Source organism: Antedon bifida, chromosome 3 (assembly GCF_963402885.1).
Source record: "Antedon bifida chromosome 3, ecAntBifi1.1, whole genome shotgun sequence".
NCBI lineage: Eukaryota > Metazoa > Echinodermata > Crinoidea > Comatulida > Antedonidae > Antedon > Antedon bifida.
In genome coordinates this window covers 6,639,809-6,666,115 of record NC_136228.1, presented here as the reverse complement: position 1 = coordinate 6,666,115, position 26,307 = coordinate 6,639,809, and the positions used below count along the sequence as shown (strand labels likewise).

At 34.3% G+C, this 26,307-nt stretch overlaps 4 protein-coding genes across 4 annotated transcripts; 1 reads left to right on the top strand and 3 right to left on the bottom strand.

Annotated features, from left to right (window-relative positions):
* Positions 1 to 164: 164 nt before the first annotated feature.
* Positions 165 to 5,162, bottom strand: LOC144837686 (E3 ubiquitin-protein ligase TRIM45-like). The gene is made up of 5 exons (XM_078692903.1): positions 3,524 to 5,162; positions 3,065 to 3,194; positions 1,899 to 2,016; positions 1,213 to 1,339; positions 165 to 549 (listed from the first exon to the last, which is right to left on the bottom strand). Exons 1-5 carry the CDS (start codon positions 4,767 to 4,769, stop codon positions 410 to 412), a joined length of 1,761 nt encoding a protein of 586 aa, XP_078549029.1. The 5' UTR covers positions 4,770 to 5,162; the 3' UTR covers positions 165 to 409.
* Positions 5,163 to 5,928: 766 nt separating this feature from the next.
* LOC144838808 (small ribosomal subunit protein uS13) lies at positions 5,929 to 9,040 on the bottom strand. Its single transcript, XM_078694304.1, has 5 exons — positions 8,891 to 9,040; positions 8,182 to 8,280; positions 7,369 to 7,455; positions 6,570 to 6,763; positions 5,929 to 6,179 (listed from the first exon to the last, which is right to left on the bottom strand). The coding sequence occupies exons 1-5, from the start codon at positions 8,891 to 8,893 to the stop codon at positions 6,104 to 6,106; spliced, it is 459 nt and encodes a 152-aa protein (XP_078550430.1). The 5' UTR covers positions 8,894 to 9,040; the 3' UTR covers positions 5,929 to 6,103.
* Positions 9,041 to 9,105: 65 nt separating this feature from the next.
* On the top strand, positions 9,106 to 17,168 carry LOC144838799 (vacuolar protein sorting-associated protein 52 homolog). Its single transcript, XM_078694287.1, has 16 exons — positions 9,106 to 9,213; positions 9,560 to 9,688; positions 10,041 to 10,116; positions 10,328 to 10,395; positions 10,717 to 10,892; positions 11,324 to 11,474; positions 11,858 to 11,958; positions 12,157 to 12,289; positions 12,578 to 12,635; positions 12,913 to 13,046; positions 13,631 to 13,786; positions 14,034 to 14,152; positions 14,450 to 14,573; positions 15,045 to 15,248; positions 15,580 to 15,757; positions 16,069 to 17,168. Exons 1-16 carry the CDS (start codon positions 9,193 to 9,195, stop codon positions 16,332 to 16,334), a joined length of 2,094 nt encoding a protein of 697 aa, XP_078550413.1. The 5' UTR covers positions 9,106 to 9,192; the 3' UTR covers positions 16,335 to 17,168.
* A 2,937-nt stretch (positions 17,169 to 20,105) lies between these two features.
* Positions 20,106 to 26,103, bottom strand: LOC144838810 (FAD-dependent oxidoreductase domain-containing protein 1-like). Its single transcript, XM_078694306.1, has 7 exons — positions 25,702 to 26,103; positions 24,014 to 24,243; positions 23,059 to 23,153; positions 22,712 to 22,890; positions 22,123 to 22,413; positions 21,588 to 21,692; positions 20,106 to 20,979 (listed from the first exon to the last, which is right to left on the bottom strand). The coding sequence occupies exons 1-7, from the start codon at positions 25,990 to 25,992 to the stop codon at positions 20,725 to 20,727; spliced, it is 1,446 nt and encodes a 481-aa protein (XP_078550432.1). The 5' UTR covers positions 25,993 to 26,103; the 3' UTR covers positions 20,106 to 20,724.
* Positions 26,104 to 26,307: the final 204 nt, after the last annotated feature.

The window sequence follows — 26,307 nt, the reverse complement described above, 5'->3', positions numbered from 1 at the left end:
CTAGCTGTATTAAAGATGCAGCAAGGTATATAACTGAAACATGTTTTAAAACTCAACACCACCACCATTGCAGCCGATTTAGCAGCAGCAGTCACTAAATAGAATCTAACCGACTATTGCAAGTCATCTAGAAACGAGTCTAGCTGTATTAAAGATACAGCAAGTTATATATCTAAAATTAATTGTTTTATTTACTTCATAAGAAATTGGATAAAGCTACTTTAAATTCTAGTATTGACAATTAACTGTACCTAAATTTTCTACATTTTACTGCTTACCTTAAATTGGGAATTAATACAAGAAAAGCCCTTCAACTTTGACAGCATGCAGTTCTATGTCATCACATAGCATATACATTTAATACAGATTATTTCAATCTTTATGTACAGCATTTCAAGTTTGATATATTCTATACAGCAATGGTTTTCATTTTTGATGGTTCATTAAAAACTCGCGCACACTCGGAGTTCTCATCTGATTTGCCGCAACATGACCAGTGCGGTTTACCCGGATGACCTTCATGTCCATGCCCACAACCTTTGAACCCACCTGAAAAGGTCAAAAAAAATTATTTAAATTAAAAATACAACATACCATGTATTAAACAAATATTTAAATTAAGTTAATCAAAAAATTCTAAATGGAAATGTATTGATTTATGATCTTGAATGGACAGCTATATACCATTGACTGATCAGTATATTGATTTTAATTGTTACAAAAAGGTAAAGAAAAAAATAACTTAAAATATTATATTTTTTATAGAAATCAATATCTACTACTACTATCGTGACTAAGGTATGTAAAGCTCTGTCTACAAACTTTATGTGACAAAAAAAATGTGATTTGCCCATATATGGACATGATGATGTCATATCACTATCATATTTGGGCATATCACTATCATATTTGGGCATATCACTACCATATTTGTGCACATGACACTGTTTTGGTCAAACTAGCTTGATAGTGTAGACAGAGCTTTAAAATCAATAATTACGAATATAAATATATAATTAATATGAATTGAAATAGTTTTAGTTGTCCAATTAAGAGTGTTGTCACAGTCAAAATGTTGTGCATGTATATGATTCACAAAGCTTTTTTTGTTGTTGGGTAAGTAGGGCAGTTTGATCAAGATAACAGAAATACACTCTGCATGACATTAGAATAAATTCTAGCAATTGGCAAACCACTTTTCTTTTTTTTTACCTGGCATGGTTGCGCCACAGGCACAGGTCACATCCTTACGACCTTCACTTGAGCAGAAAGTACAACAGTGAAATTTCCCAGAATGCTCTTTCCATGCACTTCGAACGTTTACCACAAAAGGGCTTCCCTGTAATAGATTAAGTAATTATCATTAAAATCAGCGATATACATCGTAATAATAATACTAATTTATATAGCGCACATATCTACTAAAAGTGCTCAAGGTGCTAAAAGATTATAATTATTGCTTTGATGGTCCTCAGTTGATACTCCACTACAATCGTTCTAAATGAAATATGTAGGTAATATAAATAACTATAGCTACATCCCCCTACCCATTCTGCTTTCCATCCCCTCTCTAATTACCTAAAACAAATAGTTTTTGTTTTATTCTGTGTTAAAAGGATAGGTTTTTTAAATTATCTATTTATCAGTTATATATACTTTTTGAATTCTTTTATTTTTCTGGTGGAACTAGCCTTAAAACCTCTTTTTAAATTTCTCCAGCATAAGTGCATACTACTACAAAAAAAATGATGTATCTTATGAAAATAAAATTGAATTGAATTGAAAGAGAGCTATATATGGCTCCTATAGTAGCAAACTTCACATTTCTTATTCAGTAACAACAAAGCAGTAAAATAGTTATATTCATTGGTCAAAAAAGAAAAAAAAAGTTAATTTACCTGAATATGTTGAGTATGAATAAAAACGCTAATGAAGTACTGTCCTGGTATGTCAGGCGTATAATATACTTTATGTGATCCGTCTTCCTCGTCCTCAATATCAACCATAACATGCTCTCTACAAACAAATAATGAATATTATAATTAACTATTACTATAACTATAATTACTACTAACTATTTATTTCACCTTATTTATAGAGGGTGACCCTAAACAGCGTATGCTAACAATCAAGGGGCCGCCATGATAAGTGTCTGCGTGACAGTGACTGTGTGCATACTAGTACACCGGGTAACCCTCTACTCGTCTCGAAAAATGTACTAGATTTTTTAAAGTGTGTACACTGGACCTAGGGTTTATAGTCCTTATATCCGAGAAAAGAATGAAAAGCAACACAGTTGCTTACCAAACATATGCTTAAGAAAAAAAATTTCTAGACAAGTTTTTGGGGGTTCAGGCCTTTGACTGGACTATGTTATACAACTTTTCTTAATTTTGTCAAGCTTTGAAGCCCAGGGGTGTATCAATATGGTACATGAAATCAATACCTAGAAAAAAGTATCAGGCAATCTATTTTCAAAAAAAGTAAATTATTTCTCAGACTGCTGAGTCAATTTAAATTTTCAACAAGAGGCAAAATTGACAAAAGGCTATTAGCTTACAAGATTAGGATCAGCTTTATGACATGGGGCTATTCATAGAAACTCTTCAAGCGAAACCTACAGTACATTTACAATTTAAACCTTTTATTCAAATTCTAAGGGTAGCTGTTTCGGAATTTCTAAACTATTTTGTACAGTTTTTCTCAACTGAAAAAGAATTTTCTCCTCTAAAACCCTTGTTTAATGTTAAATGCTCTACATATTTTTATCCTTGTTGAACTACTGTAAATATATTAAGAGAAAGTTCTTATCTTATCTTGTAAAGTGTCATAAAATATCTGTAGTTCCTATTCTATTTGTTAAATGATATTTTTCTTTTCTCTTTGGTTGTATAAAATTAATGAAATGAAATTCAACACTCAATTGTTACAATTGGATACTATAAATAACTTCCTTATGTCCAATTTGTAACCATCATAACAATTCTTTTGTAGATAGCATTACTCAATTTTTCACCTTTCTCCCTAATACAAAACAAAATGTTATTTTCACCAATAATCTTACCCATTTCGTCTTCCTCTCTGAATGATTTCAATATTGATGTCTTCTGCCCCTTGGGGGCATTCCTTGCCTTCATTGTCTCGGACAACAACACAGAACTCGGCCTCTTCTGCTTCTCTAGCAACATACAACCCTGAAGATTAACAAATATTAAGACAAATTAATAACAAACTAGATAGATCTTATTGCAAATCTATAGAGTTCATTATGTTAAACTACCTCAGTCCTAAAGTTGACCAATCGCAATCAAAATTTTGGATGATCCATCATGTCGTGATTGGTAAAATTGCGCTTATATCCATTTTGTCATAAGACTATAGTTATAATGGGAATTTTTTTTTGGTCCCCAACCTTTAAAAGAACTCTCCCAAAACCAGAATCATCTAACAATCTTAAAAAAAATATTTGGGAAAGACTACGGTTTTAGGAAAGTTGACTGTGCTAGAAAAAAGATGTACCTACCATCTCCACTTGCGCTACACTTCTGAGGGTCAATTATCTTTGACTTTATATCTCCAAAAACTTCTAAAGAATCTATTTCTCCCGCAGATACATCTGGCAAAAACTTTAAAAAAGCATCAGCTCTCGGGGAAGAATGAATCTGGAGTCGACTGAAGTTGCCCATTCGCTGTGTCAATAACGGTTTAAGTGATAAAAACTCATCATTATTTCCGTCAGTGAGAGCTATCTTCGCAACAGCGCAGCTGTGTTGCACGTCCTCAAGTGTCTGTTTCATGTAGAATTGTTGAGCTTTCAAAGCTTGTTTTTTCTCTTCACAAACTTTGTCAACTTTTACAAACAGCTGTTCCTTGTGCTTCTGTAATGCAGACATATAAGACTGTATATACGTATCGATTTCATGCTTCACGGCTTCCTTCTTGTTTTCAATCTGTGCGTCAAGTTCGTTAATCTTCTTAAGCGTACCCTGCAAAGTCGAAATATGTGGCTCGCTTTTAGAAATAAGTTTCAAAAGTAATGTCCTACTTTCATCTACAATGTCATCATTAAATTCTATCACATGATCACGATGTTCCACGATGCAACAATCACGGCAGATTGTTTTATCGCAAGTCTCGCAAAATAAACGTTGCTCTTCTCGTAGATGTGACTGACACTTGAGGGGGCTATACAGTCCATCAACACCTTCTTTGCGAACCTCTTCCAAGCTGATGACTTTATGAGATGCAGTTTTTCGTTGACGGTTGTGAGCTTGCGAACAGAAATTGCATAAATTGACGGTGCATTCCATACACCTGGAAATGGCGTTCGATTCCTCACACAGATCACAATGAACGTTATTTTCATTTGGATTCAGAGCTTTTTGTAAGATTTCTTTTCGTATCATGAAATTTACTGGTAGTTCGTAAACACCACGCCTCGGTAGATCGACCTCGGATTCGCACGTTGGACACATTACCGTGACGACAGTGTTGGAAATACTTGACAGACTGTTCATCGAGATTGACAAATTTGGATTTCTATCGTCACTGCTGATGATGTACGGCTCAAAAGAACGTATACACTCTGCGCAGAACGTATGAAGACAAGGAAGTAATCGCGGATCATTATACCGCTTGTGACATGATTTGCAATCTAAGTCAATTAACTCAGTCCTGCTGGAAACATTGTCAGCAGCAGCAGAAGATCCATTACAATTTCCAGAACATTGGTTCTCAATTTCACCTTCAACAATCATTTGTTCAGACATTTCCAACAAAATTAAATTAAATATATTAACAAACAATTAAATATAAATGATTATTTATATAACATTCTATATTTATACCATTACTAGTTAGGCCTAGTCTAGGTCTATATTCTGCTGTCGTTGCTTACGTGTACAGCCAACCTGAGTGGCCGACCTCGTCCCGCGGTAGGTAGTCCAAGAAGTTCAACAAAGTTTTTAAAGCTAGATAATAGAGGCCTAGCTAGACTTTTAATAACTCCAAAACCTGATGATGTATGTGTCGCAATCCTTCAGGGTTATATTTAATTACGTCTAAACATTCTTCGGAATATTCGTCGTAGGTTGTTTGGTGAAATTAAAACAAAACTACAGTACAAATTAATCTTTCTTTTCTAGGCTAGCCAGGCCTCCGTTTTTGACAACGAAGTTGTTAAAAACTTTTCTTCCGTCTTCTTAATTTCCACTTGAGCAAGCACAATGGGCATAGAGAGGGCGCACTTCAATTTATTACCATCTTCACACATACACAGCATGCAGAAAGGATGTACTGTTTATTGAAAAAAATATCATCTGCTAGTTCCAAAATATTTCTGGTGAATTTCATTTTTCACTAAGCTAACCCATACTTTCTTAACGTTTATTGATTCTACATAAAAGTGAGAAATATCTCCCAATTTTTTTTCTAAAATATGTAGAATACAGTATATGTAAAAAGTGATCACAAAACTGTGAAATGTGTCAGATCTACTGAGAAATACGACGATTTAATAGCGAATTATTGGTCTTAAAAATGTATTTTACAACTGTATTGTGATGATGGAAAACTTGGGTGGGGGGGGGGGGGGGAGGTGAGGGTGCTTGAACGCTATCGCACTTCTTCAAACTGACAGATCCGATTTGTACATTTGTATAATCATGTAGCATCACATTTGATATGGTGCTTGGTTCTCTTTAAATTTGGTTCCCACTACGACGCAATGCAAGAACGTAACGCAAATTGATTTGGCCAATCACAATTGATGGATCATTCAAAGAGTCGCTCGTGATTGGTCTACTTTCTTGCGTTGCATCTACGTCCTTGCATTGCATCCTAGTGGGAACCAAGCTTTAAAGTTCAATGGCTAATACCGTACTTCAATACTTCAGTTACTACTTTTACAAACATACACAGCAAACAATATATTTTTACATTTCTGCTTTATTTGTCAGATTGTGCAGTTCACACTTGTATTAAATTTAAAGATAGTTTTGTAAGCATGTTGTATTTAGTAAGGCATCATTTTAAGTGCCTCACATCGTGATTACATTGGTGTGTCTGTACCCAAGTGGTGGTCCATATTTATAGTTTATTTTGTTTATTTCTTCTTGGATACACCAACGGTTCTACCTCGTCTGCCAGTAGTCTTGGTATGTTGACCTCTCACTCTCAATCTGTAAACAAAAAATGCGGTTGATTAAAAAAGAATAATACATCATTGTACATAATACAGTTTTATTTTTATTTTATTCCCTAACAGTTTATATTTAAACATATTTAAAAATATAGCACTTAGCTGGCCAGACAAAATCTACCGTTGATGTTTTTATTTTTGTTTGCAAATGCTTGTTTTGTTTTTCAATTTAATGTTAGGTTAAGTTATTTCTAATGCTCTGTCTACATTATCTCTTTATTTTTTGACAAAAAAAGTGTGACGTGCTAAAATATGGTAGAGATATGCCCAAATGTGGTAGTGATATGCCCAAATATGGTAGTGATATGCCCAAATATGGTAGTGATATGCCCAAATATGGTAGTGATATGACATTCACCAACAAACTTACCCCCAGTAATGTCGCAGACCTCTATGAGCTCTGATCTTCTTTAGTCTTTCAAGATCCTCACGGAGCTTGTTATCAAGGGCGTTGGCGAGTACCTGACTAAATTTACCATCTTTTACATCTCTTTGTCTGTTCAGAAACCAGTCAGGAATTTTGTATTGACGTGGGTTCATCATGATGGTCACCAATTTATCTACCTGTCATGAACAAAAATTAATGATTATACGTGGGTAATGATGAACAGAAAAATCTGCCTTAATGTTATCAATTAATTCCTCCTTCTTATTCTGATCCAAAACATGGGTACGCTGATGTTACCACCATAACAGAATATCTTTATTGAACACGGTTTCCTTGGCAATCTCATGGGAGGTTGACCAAGGGGTTATATCTGAATTCCAATACGGTGGTTGACCTAGGGGTTATATGTGAATTCCAATACGATCACAACTCAAAAAGAGATTCACCATGAAGAGGAGGGCCCATTTACACTAGGACGTTAACGATCAACAATAAATAGATAAACATGCATTTTTCTTATATAAACCAAAAAAAATCATCCTAGAACTATAGAATAACCATCTATGCTGCCTTTGGTGAAAATAATTTTTTAACACGTCCAATCATATGGCATCATTAGTAAGAGCAATAATATCGTAGTGATACAATGATTTTATTGTTCTTGATTGGATTTTGAAAAATATTATGAAAACTTTTTAAATTTCTATTTATCGTTGATCGTTATCGTCCTAGTGTAAATGGGCCTTTAAAAAAAGCATTTAATACGAATGTTATCACTTACTTCTTCATCTGTTAATTCTCCAGCTCTCTTGCTAAGATCAACATCTGCCTTCTTACAACAAAGGTTGGCATAACGACGACCAATACCCTGTAAAACAAGCAGAATTATTGTTTTGGATTTCAGATTATATTTAGTTTTAATAGCAATTTGATTATTTTATTTTAGATTGAATTAAACTTTTCTTTTTTGCATATTATACATTTGTCAATTGTATGACCCATTATACGACCCCCGGTAGAGGTGCGTCTTTTGTCCAATGTGCGTCATACCTTATGAATACCATGCCACACCCATGCGTCAAAAATGTGAATTACTTATAGGTGACCATGACGCATCCATTTTGACGCACTGTGACCATGTTGTTTATGATATGGTGGGTGGTAAAAGTGATGGACATTGACGCAGGGGTCGTATAGTTGGTCATACAATTGACAAGTGAATTATGCACTTGTCAATTGTATGACCCACTATACGACCCCCGGGAGAGGTGCGTCATGGGTGCGTCATTTACAAATAATTACTGACGCAGGGGTGCGTCAAAAAACCTAGATGGTACGTCACATCAATGAAGAAGGTGTGTCAATGTCCGTCACTTTACCACCCACCATATCATAAACAACATGGTAACAGTGCGTCAAAATGGGTGCGTCATGGACACCTAAAGGTAAGTCACATTTTTGACGCACGGGTGCGTCATGGTATTCAATGGTATGACGCACATCGGACAAATGACGCACCTCTCCCGGGGGTCGTATAGTGGGTCATACAATTGACAAGTGCATTATTATTAGGTTAATCTGAAATTGTCTCTACCTTGATGGCAGTCATGGCAAACATGATTTTACGTTTGCCATCGATGTTTGTGTTTAAAACACGCAAAATGTGCTGAAACTTCTCTGGAATTACAAGACTCTGCAGAAAAAAATTGTTAAAAAATGTTATATTATATATTATATTATAGGCCTATTATAAATTAACAGAATTGATTGAATGCAACAAAACAACTAGTAATTGTTCTTTTATTTAGGGATGGTCAGTGTAACTACACAAACTGTACTACTACTAGACTAGGCCTACAGTAGTATAGTTTCTGTTAACCTACGTACCGCCTGAACTTTCCCAGCCCGCCTGGCTCACTCTGCCACTACTGGGCCGAAACGACTCTAAATCCTAGCCTAGCTTGTCAGGCATAGCTAGGGTACCTAGGCCTAGATATATTGATTTAGACACATATTATTACATTAAACAAATATCCATAGTAAAATATTTCAGTGCATTCTTTCGAAAGAGGGTTTGTAGAGAGAGCTCGAAACACAAAGCCAGGCCCCCACCAGGCCCTGGCCTAGCTGGACGATGGATAGATTAATTGGTATAAAATAATCATTTAAAAAGGGTGGGGGAACAAATAAAACACCAGAAATATAAAACAATGTTTAAACAAAAATATAGGCACAGTAGGGTTTTATAATACAGTTGAATAAGTGTGATTTAGATAGATTGAAATTCTCCTAATTATTATTACCATGGTCGATTTGGATTCACCACCGGAAAAGAACGTTTCCCAGAAGTCTACATCACATTTTCCGAACTAATTTGAAAGAGCTTCATCCATTGGCTAGCATAACATATTCTAGTACGACAAAACAAATCAAAAGTGCTAACTTATATGCGGTCGGGACTACAAAATAAATTCTTCCACATTTCAAATGCGTTAATGCTCGTTTGAAACGCGTTACATTTTTATTACCTTAAAAAGGGCCTACATACACCAGTTAAGTTAGGCTCCTACCTTTTTTTGCTTTTTAGAGTGTTAACATTAATAAAATGACCGAGGCAGCGGACGAGGTAAATTATTGATGTCCTTTTTAATTGGCCATTTCTCAGAATTACATTTTAAGAACACTACAATATAGTGTTTAAATAAGCTAGGCTTAGCTAGCCCTAGATTTTTGTGAAATTTTCGATTTGGACGGGATGATTGACGAATGTAGTAGGCGTGGTATAAAAGAAAGAAGGGGTCGCCCATCACTAGTACTAGCCTAGCCTAGGCATTGACTAAGTCCTACTTCAGTTCTAGGCCTAAATGCATGTGTGTTTTTTTTTATTTATAATAATTTGATAATTAATTTAATAATAAAAATTATTATTTATAAATTATAATAATTCAAATATTAATAATTCTCTTTGATAGGTAAATGATTTTTCTGATCTTGATCTTGGAGTTCTTGATTTGACATCCGAGGAGTTTGCTTTAGAAGAAGTTGACCTACATATCCAGGAAAACCTTGGCGATGACCTTGTTAAACAGGCCCTACAAGAGGTATAAAATCATTCATTTAGCTAGAGTGAGAGATATTGTGGACATCTGTCAACAGTACAACGTCAACACATCATTTCATTTATTTGTTTCACAAAAACATCTGGGGCTTCTAAAGAGAGATGATGCTCTATCTCGTATGTTCATGATTATGTGATCAATTAGCTGATTTCAATTCAATTCAACAATTTATATGATTGATTACTAGAGACCAGATGAAAATATTTTTAAATTAACATATTATATAGGCCTAGTCATAATTGTGTTTTCAATCTAGTTTATTTACAACCATGGCTTTTTCTAAATTAAGGCCTATTTTAACATTGCTTTTTTGTACATAAAATAATTTTTTTAGGGTGTTGACTTGCGACAATATTCTAAACAGATAGAAGCAGAATTACAACAAGTGGAAAATGAATCTATTCAAGACTGTATCCTTCAATTATTATATTTTTATTTATTTTATTTCAACAATATTTTATGAGAGTGGTCCATCCAGCCGAAGCTGATCATTAGGGACCCTCCAGAAAAATATAATATGACGAGACATAAACAATAAAAATAACATCTATAATGCATTAAAAATATATAATAATAAACTAGAAGTACATTTTATTTTTCTTTGACATAACTATTTAACAGATATCAAAGAAAGTAAAAATATAGCAAGCCTACATAACCAGATAACAGCATGTGACACTATTCTAGAGGTAGGTAGCTATAATGCTGCTCCTCATCCTACCCTTGATTCTGTACATTATTTTAAAGAAAACTTAAACCAAACCATTACCATATCAGTACAAATGAGGTTATTCTGGTCCTCAAACTGAAAACTATGGAAATTAGGCCTACAATATAGTAAAACAGTGTGTTTAAATAAGCTAGACTTTAAGCCCTAGATTTTTGTGCACGGCAGCCAGCAGTGCAGTACCTACCAGCACACCGGGAAATGATCCTCTACTCCATTATGAGTACAGAACATTCAACTTTTTTTGCAATTGTTTAATTTAATTGTTTGAATTTCTTGACAGCGAATGGAGGATATGTTGAGTGGATTTCAGTCAGCACTCGGTAGCATTAGCCTTGAAATCCAAAATCTACAAGAACAGTCAATTGCAATGAACATAAAACTACAAAACCGACAAGCTGTACGTGGAGAACTTAGTCAGTTTGTGGACGAGATGGCGGTAACAGAATCTATGATACGGTACGGTCATCCTTTCCGTGCTTTTGTGGGTTGGGTTTTCACAATTTCATCAGGAATACCTCTCCTTTAGAACTTGGATGATTGGTTATGATGCTTGGCTACCAAGTCCTGGGTTCAAGTCCTGTTAGTGTTAGGATTTCTAATGACAATTTATAACTCCACTCCCAAAGACTTTGTTTATGTAGAGCATCTTTTGTATATGTTTGTCTTGTGAACAGGATTGCCACCTTTAAGAAGGATAGTGAATGAATTCACTTATGGTTATCCTTAGCAATTTGCCTAAATATAATAAAAACAAACAAAAAATACCACAGTGGGTTATAATGCATACAGTAGGTGGTTAACCCCTAGGGATCTGTGCATGCCACCCAACCACCCACTTGAATTGATTGATATACATTTAAATTTGGTGTTTTTTTTTGTCTGTGTAGTCATATCTTGGAAACACCAGTTACAGAAAGGAAGTTTCTTGAACAACTTCATGAACTGAATCACAAGATAAACTTTGTAAAGGAGCAATCTTTTAAGGATGCACTCGCATGCCGTGACGTGCAAGATGTACTTGAAAAACTCAAAATTAAGGTGATTTATTTGCCATGCGTTCAATTCAACCTTTCAAAAATGTCATCATCATGTCCATATATGGGCAAATCACATTTTTTTGTCACAAAGTTTGATAATGTAGACATAGCTTTAGACTCAAATCTAACCCCTAGCCTTCAGTGCAAGCTTGGTGGTCTAGAGGTATGAATGCCAGGCTAGTGATCTGAAGGTCGTGGGTTCGAGTCCCACCCGAGAATGTATTCTCAATGTATGTATGTATACAAGTATGTCAGAGTAGGGCAAAACATCTGACCGATTACTTAACACCCAAAGCTACTCCACAGTACTGTAGTTACAAACAATTGAAATGATAAATTCAGTAAATAAACAAATACATAAAAAGATATTTTCATAACTTGTAGGCAATTGCAAAGATTCGAGAATACCTACTACAGAAGATCAACCATTTCAAGAAACCAATGACTAACTACCAAGTTCCCCAGAATGCATTGCTGAAGTCAAGGTTAGATTTGAAGTTTTATTTTCAGCAATCTGTTTGCTCCCACTCATGGTCATTATTCATTGGTGGCAAAATATATATAGTACAACCCTTCCTGTTGGTGGACACCCCTTTATTTAGGGGACACGCCTAAAAATTGTCCAATCATAGAGGTACTACTGTATTATAATAATTGGCTTTTATTTCAATTCTTTTGTTTAGGTTTTTCTATGAGTTTTTGTTGGGAAATGAACGGCACATTGCGAAGGAAGTTCGAGATGAGTATGTTGACACTATGAGTAAGATGAAGTTTTCTTATTTCAAGGGATACACTAACAGATTAATGAAGTTACAGGTGTGTATATCAATTTTTTTACAATGATAATCTATTACAGCAGAGTGTATATAAAAACATTGCTTGTGGACACAGTCTTACATAAAACTACCGTATGTTCATATTGACCACGGATTTGGTCCTGTGGCTGAAGAAAATTCTGTGCTATGTTACGTTTTTCAATCACATGCATACATTGGTACAGAATGTAGTTTTAGCCCAACAGTACACCCCTTTTTCATGGTTTTTATCTGGCAGCCAGACCTGAATCCAGTGTGAACATAACTTTGTTTAATTTGTATTCCATAGTACGATGAGGTTGCTGATAAAGATGACCTAATGGGAATAGAGGACAACGCTAAAAAAGGTAAAGTAACATTAAAGCTCTGTCCACACAATAAAAACTAGTTTGACAAAAAAGGTGTGATACACCCAAATATGGTAGTGATATACCCAAATATGGTAGTGATATGACATGTCCATATATGGGCACATTTTTTTGTCACATAAATATGTGTCAGTTTGTAGTGCATGACGGAGCTTCTCTGGACCTGCTCCTGTTCATACATTTGTTTTGTTTTATATATTTATAGCCAAGCCACTCTATACATGTTGCTATAATGCATCATTTCAATCTTTTGTAGGCTTTTTTTCATCAAAAGTATCTTTCAAGAATCGTTCTACTGTCTTTACAATCGGAAACAGAAACAGCGTTTTGACAACAGAATTGGAAGCACCGATCATTGTGCCACATGCTGCTCAGAAGGCTGAAACAAAGGTTTGCTCTCTCAAGATTAAAAATTACAAAATGTTTTTAAATATGTATTGTCACCAAAACATGAAAAATGATAAATGACGATGAATAAAATCAAATTTTAAATAGACCATTTTGTAGTTAACAATTTAAAAAATAGAAAATAAATGATTAAATTTAACCAAAAACTTTCAGTCTCAAAACAAAAATGTTGATCCAGTTTTTGGTCAAAGTGAATGACAGTATCATGGGACATTAATTCAACAAAGAAATGTGATTTTAGTATTTGTTTCAGGGAATGTAAACTGCGACTGATATGCTATAAAAAATGAAAAAAACATTTTTTTAAATTATAGTCCATGTAAACACATCTTTAGTATCTACAGTAGCTGTAAAGCCTCAAGTCTACACTCTCAAACTTTATGTGACAATAAAATATGTGCCCATATATGGACATGATGATTTCATATCACTACCGTATTTGACCATATCACTACCATATTTGGGCCATCACACTTTTTTTTGTCACACTATTTAATAGTCTAGAGAGAGCTTAACACCTCTTCACATAATTGTAATATATGCACTAAAATTTTACCTTCTCACAGCATACATTTGAGAGTTTGTTTCGTAGCCAGCATTATGCTCTTGTTGATAATTGCTGTAGAGAGTATTTATTCATTTGTGACTTCTTCATGGTGTCTGGCAACAGTGCACAAGACTTGTTCAACAGCATTATGGGAAAGACTCTCTCCATGTTCCTGGTAAGTATCACAAATAAAGTAACAAGAAAAGTAACAGGGCTCGATATTTCACAAATCCGGTGTACAAAGTCTTGTAAAAATTACTCCAAGCCAACTTTCTGTTGTGTGGCTAATGTGTGGGCTAACGAATTTCAAAATGAACTAGCCTGGGGGACTACTAAAAATCCTGTGTAAATGATAGTCCATTACAGGCTATCTCTCAGCCCAGGTACAACAAAAACATTGTTATTTTATGTTTTATTTACAGAAACACATGGACGTGTACAGTAGCGACTGTTTTGACTCAATCGCTGTCTATCTTTGTATTCACATTATATTCCGATTTCAACTAATGATGCATAAGAGAGCAGTCCCTGCCCTAGATAAGTAAGTCACCCACTTTGCTGTCCTTTTCGATGTTTTCTTCTTCCAGATGTCTTTTTTTAAAATGTCTTACGCATCCAACAGTGAGTAACTCGCCAATTATAGAATGGATAAACTATTTTATAATTTATCATGCTTATAAACTAAGTCTCATTTGAGGAGCGGAGTTGAAAGAGTCGTGAATTACAACCCTGGCACTAGGTCAGGATTGAACCCTGGACCTTGGAATTGGAAGGCAAGCCCATTACCTTCCAAACTACAACTCCACTCAATTGTAACATACAATTCCTTTATTTTCAGATACTGGGAGACGATGCTTGAGATGTTATGGCCACGATTTCAGTATATACTTGAGTTGAATATTGCCAATATCCGAGATACAGACCCCCAAAAACTAGGATCAGTGGATTATCGACCTCATTATGTAAGCCTACAAGTGAAAGTTAATTAATCATTAAGCTCTGTCTACACTATCATAACAAAAAATGTGATGTGCCCATATACAGTATGGACATGATGATGTCATATCCCTACCATATTTGGGCACATCACACTTTTTTTGTCAAACTAGTTTGATAGTACTGTATTATGATTATAACAAATCAAAAGGTGTGGTTACACTGTTTACCTTTTTTTAAATCGATCTTATTACTGTATATGGCTGGTCTGAGTACAGAATATGGCAAAAATTAAGAGGTGGGATTATACTCACTTTTCAATAACAATGGAATTTCCATATTTAGCCTAGATTATTTCTCGATCATGGAAATCTGTCAGACAGTCCTTACTCTCGTCCCATTTTCCAATTTGAAAAGCATTTGAAAATGCAATAGAATGACACTTCTACTGTAGAATATTTTAAATATTAATTTTTTTATTGACATTTTTTGGACAGATCACACGACGTTACGCAGAATTCTCTGGCGCCCTTGTAAGTCTAAATGAAACATTCCCAGACGAGCGTGTGAACCAGTGTCTGGCACGGTTGCAAATGGAAGTTGAAAACTTCATTCTACGTCTTGCAGCCGAGTTCCCTCAACGCAAGGAACAGCTCATCTTCCTGATTAATAATTATGATATGATGCTCTCCGTTATAACGGTGAGTAGGTTTTTACTTGAAAATGATAAAACACTGAGCATGCTAACAACATCATTATTAAATTTACCTTTCAAGTTGACATTGGCAACCCTGGCACTAGGTCAGGATTGAACCCTAGACCTTGTGATTGAAAGGCCACCAAGCTACAGCCCCACTACAATACTCATACTTTACTTGGGCACAAATCTTGTTTATAAATAGACAATAAGTTCAACTCCACTCCCCAAGCTTCAAATGAGACTTAGTAAACAAGATAAATTATGTACTGTATTATAAAATGTGCCTTTGGATACGTATGAAATTTAAAAAAATTAATGAATTAACTTTATAGGAGCGTACGTCCGAAGACTCTAGAGAGGGTGAAAGTTTCCGGAAGCTTCTGCAGGAGCGAACACAGGAATTCATTGAAGAGGTTTTAAGTCCGTACTTTGGAGGCATGATGACTTTTGTCAAAGAAGCCGAGAGTGCCGTTGAGAAGGGTCAAGCCGATCAAATGAAATACCAGGAACGTAAGTTTTATGTGAATGTCAACCTAATATATATGTGGTAGATTGAAAATTAAATAGTGGAATTTTATTGGGCACATGGGTAAAGGGTCTGGACAAAGTGTTACTCTCTAATAAGTCATCATCTTAAACGCTAATCACCGTTAGACATTACGTGTCCCACTTGTGTTGGCCACTCTGTACGTTTTTTAGCAAGCATGTGTAATAGGTCCGCATGTGAAAAGTTCTGTTTCCTTTTTGATGTTTGCTCTCTGAGTTCGATCCACTCAAATAAGTGGTTTAAATAATAATAAACAAGCGTCTTTATTTTTTAGAGAGAATTCAGAAGTTAGTAAGAGATTTCGTGGCCGAGTGGAAGCAAGCGATTGAAAACGTGAATCAGGAAGTAATGAAGTCTTTCACTAACTTCAAAAATGGCACCAGTATTTTGCAGGGCGCCCTCACTCAACTAATTCAGTACTATCATCGATTCAAGGAAGTGCTATCAAAGCCGCCATTTAAAACGATGGCCGTACGAAGTCAACTGATTAATATTCATCACATCATGGTCGAAGTGAAGAAATACAAACCTAACTTTTAATGAACACACCCTTTAAGCTCTGTCTACACTATCAAACTTTATGTGACAAAAAAAATGTGATGCGCCCATATGTGGTCATGATGGTGATATATCACTACCATATCACCCTTTTTTTATGTCACATAAAGTATAGTAGTAGTATAGAGAGAGCTTTACCAATAATTCACATTCCAACAGGTAGAAGGTAAAACAACAACAAAAACTCGAATTTTGTAAAGTGAAATTTTTTGGGTTTTGTGGGTTGAATTCCTAATGGCTAATTTATACTATGTTTCCCGAATGATCGTAAAATCAAAATCAATAGAAAATACACCAATACACAATACTTCATTACCTGGGATTTTGAAAGTCAACATACTGTACAAACCTCACCTCGCAAATTTATCTCTACTTTTAAATGAATTAGGTATTTCTTCACCAAATTACATCACACTTCTCAACTAAACCCCTCAAATTTCTTATTACTCGATACATAGACGGCGCACTCATCATGAACATTCCTAAGTTCTGATTTGCTGTGCAAGACCAGAAATTGATGTACACGCAAATAAATATACTGTACATACCCATATGCTCAAAACCATTAAGCTAGAAATCCATAAAATGATATTAAAATTGTCTGCAGTAAACTTCACCAGATCCATTCAGTTTGGAAAAATACAAAGTTGTATATGTCAACGTTTAAATCAATTGATTGACTATTGATTCTATGGTACAGTAGTTTGTATACAGAAAATGATGGTATAAATGTGCTAATATTATGTATAATTATGTATTTATTGTTATATATTTCAATTCTATTGTATTCAGTAAATAAAATCCCAGATTAGTGAATGTTTTTTTGCTTTTTTAGGTGATCATTTAGAATAAAATGATCACCTATTGTTATTGTATAAAATCTTTATTATTATTTTTTTTTTTCTTTTTATTGTTTCTGTACACTATTTTGTGTAACAATTATCTCAAAAAGTTTAATGTCAATGATTACAAAAATTTCAGAATATCTTTCAAATAATATAACTTAATCCTAATAAGCTTTCCAGCGTGATCACTCATCCGTGACGACATTTATACGCCATTTTGCGAAATCACATTATCAATCATATCTCCATAATTCATTATCACATATTAATGAAATTCACTACACGTAAACTTCAGATCAAGGGTAAAAATATTAGCAAATAAAAACGCACGCGCACGTAGGTTCATGCGCGTGATATCGCGCGTTAAAAATTTAAAACGCTCAAAATTAAGTTTTGATCAATTTAGAGCATGAATTAGGCCATTTGCGTGTTTCAAAAAATTACTGCGCAAAAATGCGTTTTTGCGCGCGCGATACTTAAAAAGCGTAAAAAACAGAATTTTTTTTACAAATCTCATTCTACTCACCATCCTTAGTACATTCACCAAATTTGAGTCAGTTCCGACTTAAAATAACGCTATACGAGCACGTTAAAAATGACAAAATGCGCACATTAATTTTACAAAAGTTCTGAAAATGGTGAAAAATAGGTCTTTTTTAAAATGAAAATAATTCTTCAGAATGCAAGATGACCCCCGATTTTTTTAACTTATTCTGGAAGCCATTGAGTTGTAGATATGAATTCATGTACACATTTTACGTACAAAATGTTTTGACGTCATCAAATGGCCACTTGAATTTAAAAATTAGGATTTGTTATCTTTTTGTGTAGATTATCACATTCAACAGAGCGCATCTTGGTTATGTGTGCTCGAATTTCGCACAACTTTCAGTATGTGCTTGCTTAATTAATTATCTTTATCATGAGTTGACACTATCTTCATTTTAATGACGTCATCACGCGTAAAAACTTGAATAACGTAGGCCGTGTAATTTCACCTTCGCAGTAAATTTGAATATCTTACAGCTCTTCAGAATTGAAGGTTACCTTGATGATTATAATTTATTATGAAAGCTGATGAAATGTAGATATTAATTCATATAAAAATTAAGCCTATCGGATGTTGTGACGTTAACATATGGCCAGTTGAAGTGAAAAAGTAGTTTTTTCATATTTTTCGTCAAAGTTATACACAATTCAAAGAGCGCGCACAGCGCTTCTACGTGCCAAATTTTTTTCCAAATCTTATATTTTTTTGCTCAATTAATTATCTTTCGAAATTGTCATCTTAAAGTTTAGTTTGATAACGTCATCATGCCAAAAAATTAGAACATGTGTGTCCCGTAATTTCACCTATGCTACACTGTATATAGATATACAGTATATACTGTACATATTGTATATGGCGTATAGGCACAACTCAGCACTATAAGCATATAATAGGATGGCATACATCAACATTTTCCGATCGTATGTTAACGTACGTGCATGTTTAAAAAAAATTAATTTCAGTAAAATGATAAAAATGATCACCTATAATTCGTCAAAGTGACGAATTAAATTCTAGTTATTAGTTTTATGACATTGTTTATACATTGTTACTAGACCTTATACATTTTTACTAAGCCTTACAGTACACATCGCTGTGCACACACACCTGAGAATCAACTGCATTTTGTATTTGCCCCATTATGCGAGTTCTGCCAACCATTGAGGACAAAATCTGTTAATACTGAATGGCTCCACCACATTCACCCCCTCCCCCATAAAGTTGCAGCACTGCCATGGTAACATTTACCATTTATAGATATCTTTTTTAATTAAAATTTACAGCATGCAAATTTCATTTTTCTTTTTGTTACCCAAGTAACGAGTTAGGTTATCCGCAGCCCAAAAGCCACGTGCACGTCATACGTTAGAATATTACGCACAGAACGATTATGCTATTGAAAAAAATGTTAGTGCGCTCTCTATTTTGCGTCACGTCAAAGTATATACACTATATACTGTATACATACTACATACAGTTCAGAATAGGTGAAAATTTAGTGACCAAAGTTAATGACGCTTTTGACCATGATGACGTCATCGCAATTTTAAAAATGGTAAATCATGTGAAAGATAATTGATTGACCTAGACAATATAAAAAAATGGAGGGCAATAGAATACGGATAATTGGAGATGCGCTCTATTAAATGTGATGAGCTATGACGAAAGAGACAAAAATCCTATATTTTACATTCGAGTGGCCATACGATGACGTCACAATGTCCGGTTAGCCATATCGATTCATTATTCAATATCTAAAACTTATCAACTTCCAGAATCTGTAATTTAAAAAAATTTCACCACGTAGTTTAGAATCTATGACTTTTTTTAAAAAAGGCATAATTTTCACGAATTTTTTAACTTTTTTATCAAAAACGCGCGCGAATTGTCCAATTCTACGAGCTCGTATGACATAATTTTAAGTCAAAATTGTTTAAAAGTTGGTAAAATTACTAGAAAAGGCTGGAAAAACAAAAATTAAGCAAAAAAAAGGTGTTTTTGCGCTAAGTGCGCACGCACGCGTAAAAAAATTGCGCGCGTGTGGGAATTTTTGACATGCTTAAAATGCCATTAAAACGCGTAGAAAGTTGATTAGAAATTGATTTTTCGCATTTTGAAATTTTAAACGCGCGTAACTTCCTGTGAAACATGCCATTTTTAATCCATAGAAAGTTTGCGCTTGATATGACTTAAATATTCACTAAGTTTCAAAACAAAATGACTTCTAGTTTTTAATCTATGATCAATCATTGAAATTCATAAAATGGCGCGTAAGTCACGTTGCGCGACTCTAAAGTAAAAAAACTAAACGTCCTGCACATCTACCGCTACAGGTCAATATTATGACAAAGTTACACAATCTTATGTTGGCCATAATTAGAGATATGCGTGCAACAAAATTCGTGAAAAGAAAGAAGAAAATAGAAAAAAAAAGAGAAAAAAAAAAAAAAAAAAAAAGATCCTGACAATAACAAAGGGTTATCCGCCAAGTGCGGATAACCAATAATATATTTATTATTGTATATCTCTCGATATCCAGCCACTGATACCCCACACCATTGTCAATTTGCCTTTGGAATTATATATATTTAAAAAACTGTATACACATTATTTTTTCAACTGCATACAAATTTGGAGATCGTGCTTTTTCTATTAATGCTCCGCATCTGTGGAATGATATTCCTGAATGGATTAGGCATTGCCATACAATTAATTCTTTTAAAAAATCATTAAAATCATACCTTTTTGCTGAGGCATATGGTATTAATGAAGCATAAACAAATAGTGTTGTGATTAGCGCCTTGAGCACTTTTAGTGGATATGTGCGCTATATAAATTGTTATATTATTATTATTAAATAATGGTGTCAAAATTAACACCTAAATCTATAACCCTGCTAAACACAAACAATAATCTTTGTCTGTATTTACTCAACTGCAAAAATATTGTGTGCTATAATAATATTGATATTATTTTGTCATATTACATTTTTTTCTATTAACGGTGTACCATCCCATAGTCTGTCAAAGCCCATTTTAGTTAAATCTATGGAAACCGTGCAGCCATTTATTATAAGTTCTGTAACCGCTTGACCAACGGCCGGAGACTGTTGGATGCCATGACCGCTAAACCCTGTTGCTACCACCAGATTCGGGTAAGCTGGGTGATAACCAATAATACCATTTTGGTCAAAAGTATTGTAATCATAATATCCTGCCCAAGCATTTTTAATCTGTGCAAAAGAATGAAGATTCCATGTTTAATTAACTTTATTTTCTGTGAAACCCTACAAAGCATTCATACTATAAGTTGTAAACTTAAAGATGTATTGTCCCCCAAAAACAAAATGAAGATTAATTTTAAATAAGACTTTGAATAGGTTATTTTGTAGAAAAAAAATGAATGCTTGCACTTATTATTTATGGTTAAATTCAACCAAGAACCCATTGGCTGGCAGCCAATTTGACTATTTTTTGCTTTAAATTACATTTTTTTCAGGTAAATAGATTTTTTTTTTAATCCAATTTTTGGTCAAAGTGGATGATTTGATTTTATTAGGAAAATCATCATAAAAAATATATACAAAGTGATAACATAAATTACTGACATTACAAATAAATACATTTATAACAGATTTTCAAGGATAGCCAAAAAGCTTAGTAGCTTCCATTGGTATCCTTTTATTTATTTTTTTTTTTTTAAACATAACTATTATGTGACATTAAAATTGCATATTAAACAACAAAATTATTTCTTTCAGGGGGACAATACATCTTTAAGCATGGATTTAGACTATCAAATATTTAACATTCATCCAATACAAATGAAAAGCATACTTACTTTAAGACATTCAAATGCTTTAACCCGATTGGCCAGATACGGCCAAATCTGATCGTTAAACCATTCATAATCAACTGACAAGTCTTCACAGCTAGGCTCCTGATCCTGTTGTTAATATTAAAAAGAATATTAAGCATTGTGCATGTGTTAATTTTGTGAAGGCGCAAACCAGACGTTTTGGACCAGGCCGAGACTTGGTTCCCACGACATGGGTGCAACACAAGAGACAGTTTGGATTTTTATTGTTGTAACTTTGTAACTGTCCTTGTTTTTGAGACAAATAAATTAAATTAAAATGATCGTGATTAGTCCCATTACTGAATATCACTTTTATGTGTACGTTATATATGCAATTCATTCATAACAGTCGAGTGGGGGATTGTTCATTTATGGGGGGGGGGGGGGGCATTTATTCTTTGTTGGGGGGGGGGGGGGAATTTATTCAAAATGATGTTCTATGGGGGCTTTATTCGAGGGAGGTGTTTATTTGAATAATACGGTATTTATCAACGGTTAGATAATGACAGAACATTACCTCTGGAGGACTTTTTCCCGCTATATACATTCCTCCGAATCCTTCCCGTCGGAAATAAGATCCATCCGGCATTATAACAAATGGACAATCTAAAGTAGGGCCCTCTGGAGCATGGCACACATAGATATAGCGTTTTCGTGGTTCCACTGGGATCATTAAATCCAATAAACCATCAGCAGGGCCGCATCCGATGTCCGCCAACATTCCAACTTCATTTGAGGTAGGACCAGCGGCCATGACAACATATGAACAATTTACAACATTTGTTTCTGGACTTTTTAACATGCGAACCTACAAAAAAGTCACAGTTCAAAATAAAATGGACAGCCCATTCTTCGTACAATATCTATTTCCTAAGTATCACAGGAATATTTGGTAATACAACATCACATGTGTTTCACATGTATCTAGTATTAGCCTAACCCTTAACCTAACATGATACAGGCACCACATGTGATATAAATGAGATGCTGTATTACCAAATATTCCAATGATACTTCGGAAATAGTATGTAAAGATACAGCACTGGGAATCGGGTGAGATGGGAAATTGTTCACAAAAAATAGTAATATGTAGCAATTGCACTCACCTTGACTCCAGTGATCCTACGACCGCACCCTCCATATGCCATACTTTCATTTGGCTTCACCTCACTATACTGAAACCCGCTGACCTCACCATCGACGTATTTAGCTCCGAGGGAAATAGCTTTTTTACGAAAGGCGGACAGCAATGACCACGGATCAAACCAACCTTCATTCTCATAACCTACAACAAAAATTATCAAATTCACTTTACATTTTACTTTCTAAAGCTCTGTCTGTCTTGTGGATGGATTGGTAGTTTTTAGGTTAATACTTTTTAGCTTTCCTTATTTTTTATACTGGGTGACCTTTCAGAGAGCCCATTTATGATCAGTAGCTGTCAGTGACATACCATATGAGGCAAGCGCTATATCGTCTGTGTTGATCCATGGGTGCCTTTCTTTAAGCATTGTTGGTGATAACAACTCAACTTTTGCTCCTAATTCCCTGAAATGTGCAAATAAATTTCACACAATCAGTTTATTTATAATAATATAATACTGTACTGGCAAAAGTTCAAGGCTATGCAATTCTTATTGGTCCTTTTTGGTGTTTTTTTTTCTATTTTAATATTTTAATGCTAAACTTGTTGAATGTTCCTGTATTGTATTTCTTGTGTAAATTGCCTCCTTTTTTATATATAATTATCATTGGTTTTATACTTTTATACAAATTTTAATATTGAGAAAATGTAAATATCTTTGTAATTCAGCTAAGGCTGCGATGATGATAGTGAAATAAATGAAATGAAATGAAATGAAATTCATGTATCAGACAGAAAGTCTCATCAAAAGCTCTGTCTACACTATCAAGCTTTATGTGACAAAAAATGTGATGTGCCCATATATTTTATTTTTATAAGTGTAGACAGAGATTTAGTCCATAATACTAAATGTATAATTACATTTCATTTTTTTATTATTTTGTACACAAAAGTAAGAAAATATAGGATGAAAAAACTATAATTCAGCCAGCATATAAATGAATAAAGTCTCATTTGAGGCTTAGGGAGTGGAGTAAAAAGAGGCATGAACTTTGACACCCTTTCATGAGAGACGTAGTACAGGGAGAATATATCCTTTGCAGACCTCGAAATTTGGAGAGAAAAAAATAGAATATCACAAGGTTTTATGAAACCATGTCAAAAGTATACGGTGCTATGATAATATGTGCTATTTATAATATAAAATGCATTATTTCACATAATATAGAATGAATTTATCAAAAACGTTATGGGGAGATGACACAAATTATCATGACAGTTGATAGTCTGCCTTTGTAATTTGAATCCGACCTTACTTGCTGACCTTTGTATGTTGTGATTTTCCTGCAGGATATGTGCCCCTCGTTCCGTGGCAAGAAACAAGTAGCCATGCTCATTGAACTGAACGTCTGGTGGGTCTTCATCCGCCACACACAAATTCTCTTTAATATTATGCAAGAACTCAGCACTATACATTGACATCTGTATGTTCTCTGCATTTGAAAACTGTTGACGTATGCCACCAGCTGCCAGTGTGCTTGCACACCTAGTGTACTAAAACAAATGGGTAAAGCTCAGTCTACACTTTATGTGACAACAAAATGTGATGTGCCCATATATAGACATGATGATGTCATATCACTACCGTATTTGGTTATATCACTATCATATTTGGGCACCTCACACTTTTTTTTTTCAAACTAGTTTGATAGTGTAGACATTCATACTACTGTACTAGCAAGTATACCAGAGTGTGATTGGAGAAATTCAAGAGTTTTGAGATTTGACCTTTAACGACCTAAAGATTGCAAGATCGTCTTTTCTTATACCAAGTTTGAATACTAGTCTCTGAATAAAGCCGGACAGATACGCAGAGATTTAGTGAATTATAGCATTTATAAAAATTCTGAAAATGTTACAATTTTGTTGAAAAGGTATAGGGAAATAATTTTGATTTTTGGATTATTAAAGATCTTTTAACTTGGTTTGGTGCAAAAAAAGGTTATGAGTTACTCTTGGACAAGTTTGATTAAAGTAAGTCTGACCTTTATTTCAATACAAATTAAATTGACAAAAGCTACTGTACTTGTCAAACTTATGAAGGGGAAAGAAGCTATTGTATAAAAGAAGTCAATATTTAGAAATCAAGGCCCCTTGTGGTTAATCAATGCAGACTGTTTATTGTGCAAGACAAGGAGATTGGTAGGTAGAGAATTTAAGTACAATCTTTTGTTACCTCCGAGAGGTCGATCAGGTGTGAGTGTGTGTTTCTTTATTTGTTAGTTAAGTTCTGTCTACACTATCAAACATGTGACAAAAAAAATGTGATGTGCCCACATGTCATATGGAAATAAGAACATATCACTAACATATTTGGGCATTCCACTACCATATTTGGGCACATATCATACTTTTTTGACACATAAAGTTTAATAGTGTAGAGCTTTAAAAGGATTACTCAACAAGTTTTTGCCAGATTTTCATAAGATTTTAAAGGATGGTTTTTCATACCTCTATGAGAAGACATTAGTAATTTTCATATAGTCTATAGACTTGATTAGAATATTAAACAGATGGTAAATAAAATATTAAAGATGTATTGTCCCCAAAAACATGAAAAATGAAGATTAATAAAATCAGACTTTGAATAGGCCATTTTGCAGCTTCAAACAAGTTATTCACTTCTTCTGTAGGGAAAAAACTGAAGAAAAAAAAATTACTTCACTTATTATAAAAAGACAAAAGAAACTGTTAATTGTAACCAAAAGCTATTGATATTCTTTCTATTGTCTGATTGACAATTTCGGTACTTTTTGCTTTAAGAAATTACATTTTTTCAGGTAAATAATTTTTTTTTCGATCAAATTTGTTGTCAAAGTTAATTATGTGACATTAAAATGAACAAACAATTTTAGTAGGGGTGAGGGGACAATTCAATATAGGCCTAGGCCTAGGCCGGGAATAAGTTCCTGTCCTGCAATAAATTTAAACATTCAAATAAAATACACAAACCTGTGAATCTTTCTCAACAACCAGAACAGACATGTTATAATTGTGTTTCTTTAAAAAGTATGCTATGCTAGACCCCATCACCGCACCACCGATAACCACAACGTCCACATCAGGGGGAGGTCGATTTCTATGCGGCGAGTCAGTGTTCAGATTCCTCGTCCTTGTTAGGCCTAGACAATTATGGTGCCTAGAACCGATAAAAGAACCGGATACATGTTTACGCAACCTTATGCTTATCGTTTGTTCTACTGCATTACCAAATAGTCTTGGAAATAGCCGAATAGTGGCCATTTAAATGAATTAACAACCAACAACAGTGACCAGTTGTTATAATTATCACGACTGGTCCATACTGGATTTGTTTTTATATAAAAACACAGAGTAAACAAAAAAAACAGTAAACAAACTTTCCTCATCGACCATGTGGCGAACTCTGAAGGACGGACAGACCTAGTTTGTACCATAAGTACGAACCCGACACACAAAATGAAAGTTGACTAAAAAAATATAGTTATGAATTTTGTCTACTTGCAAATATTATTATTATTATTTTATTGGTTTCCACATTATATTATTACAGATTCATGTACGCCGCGCACATGTGGT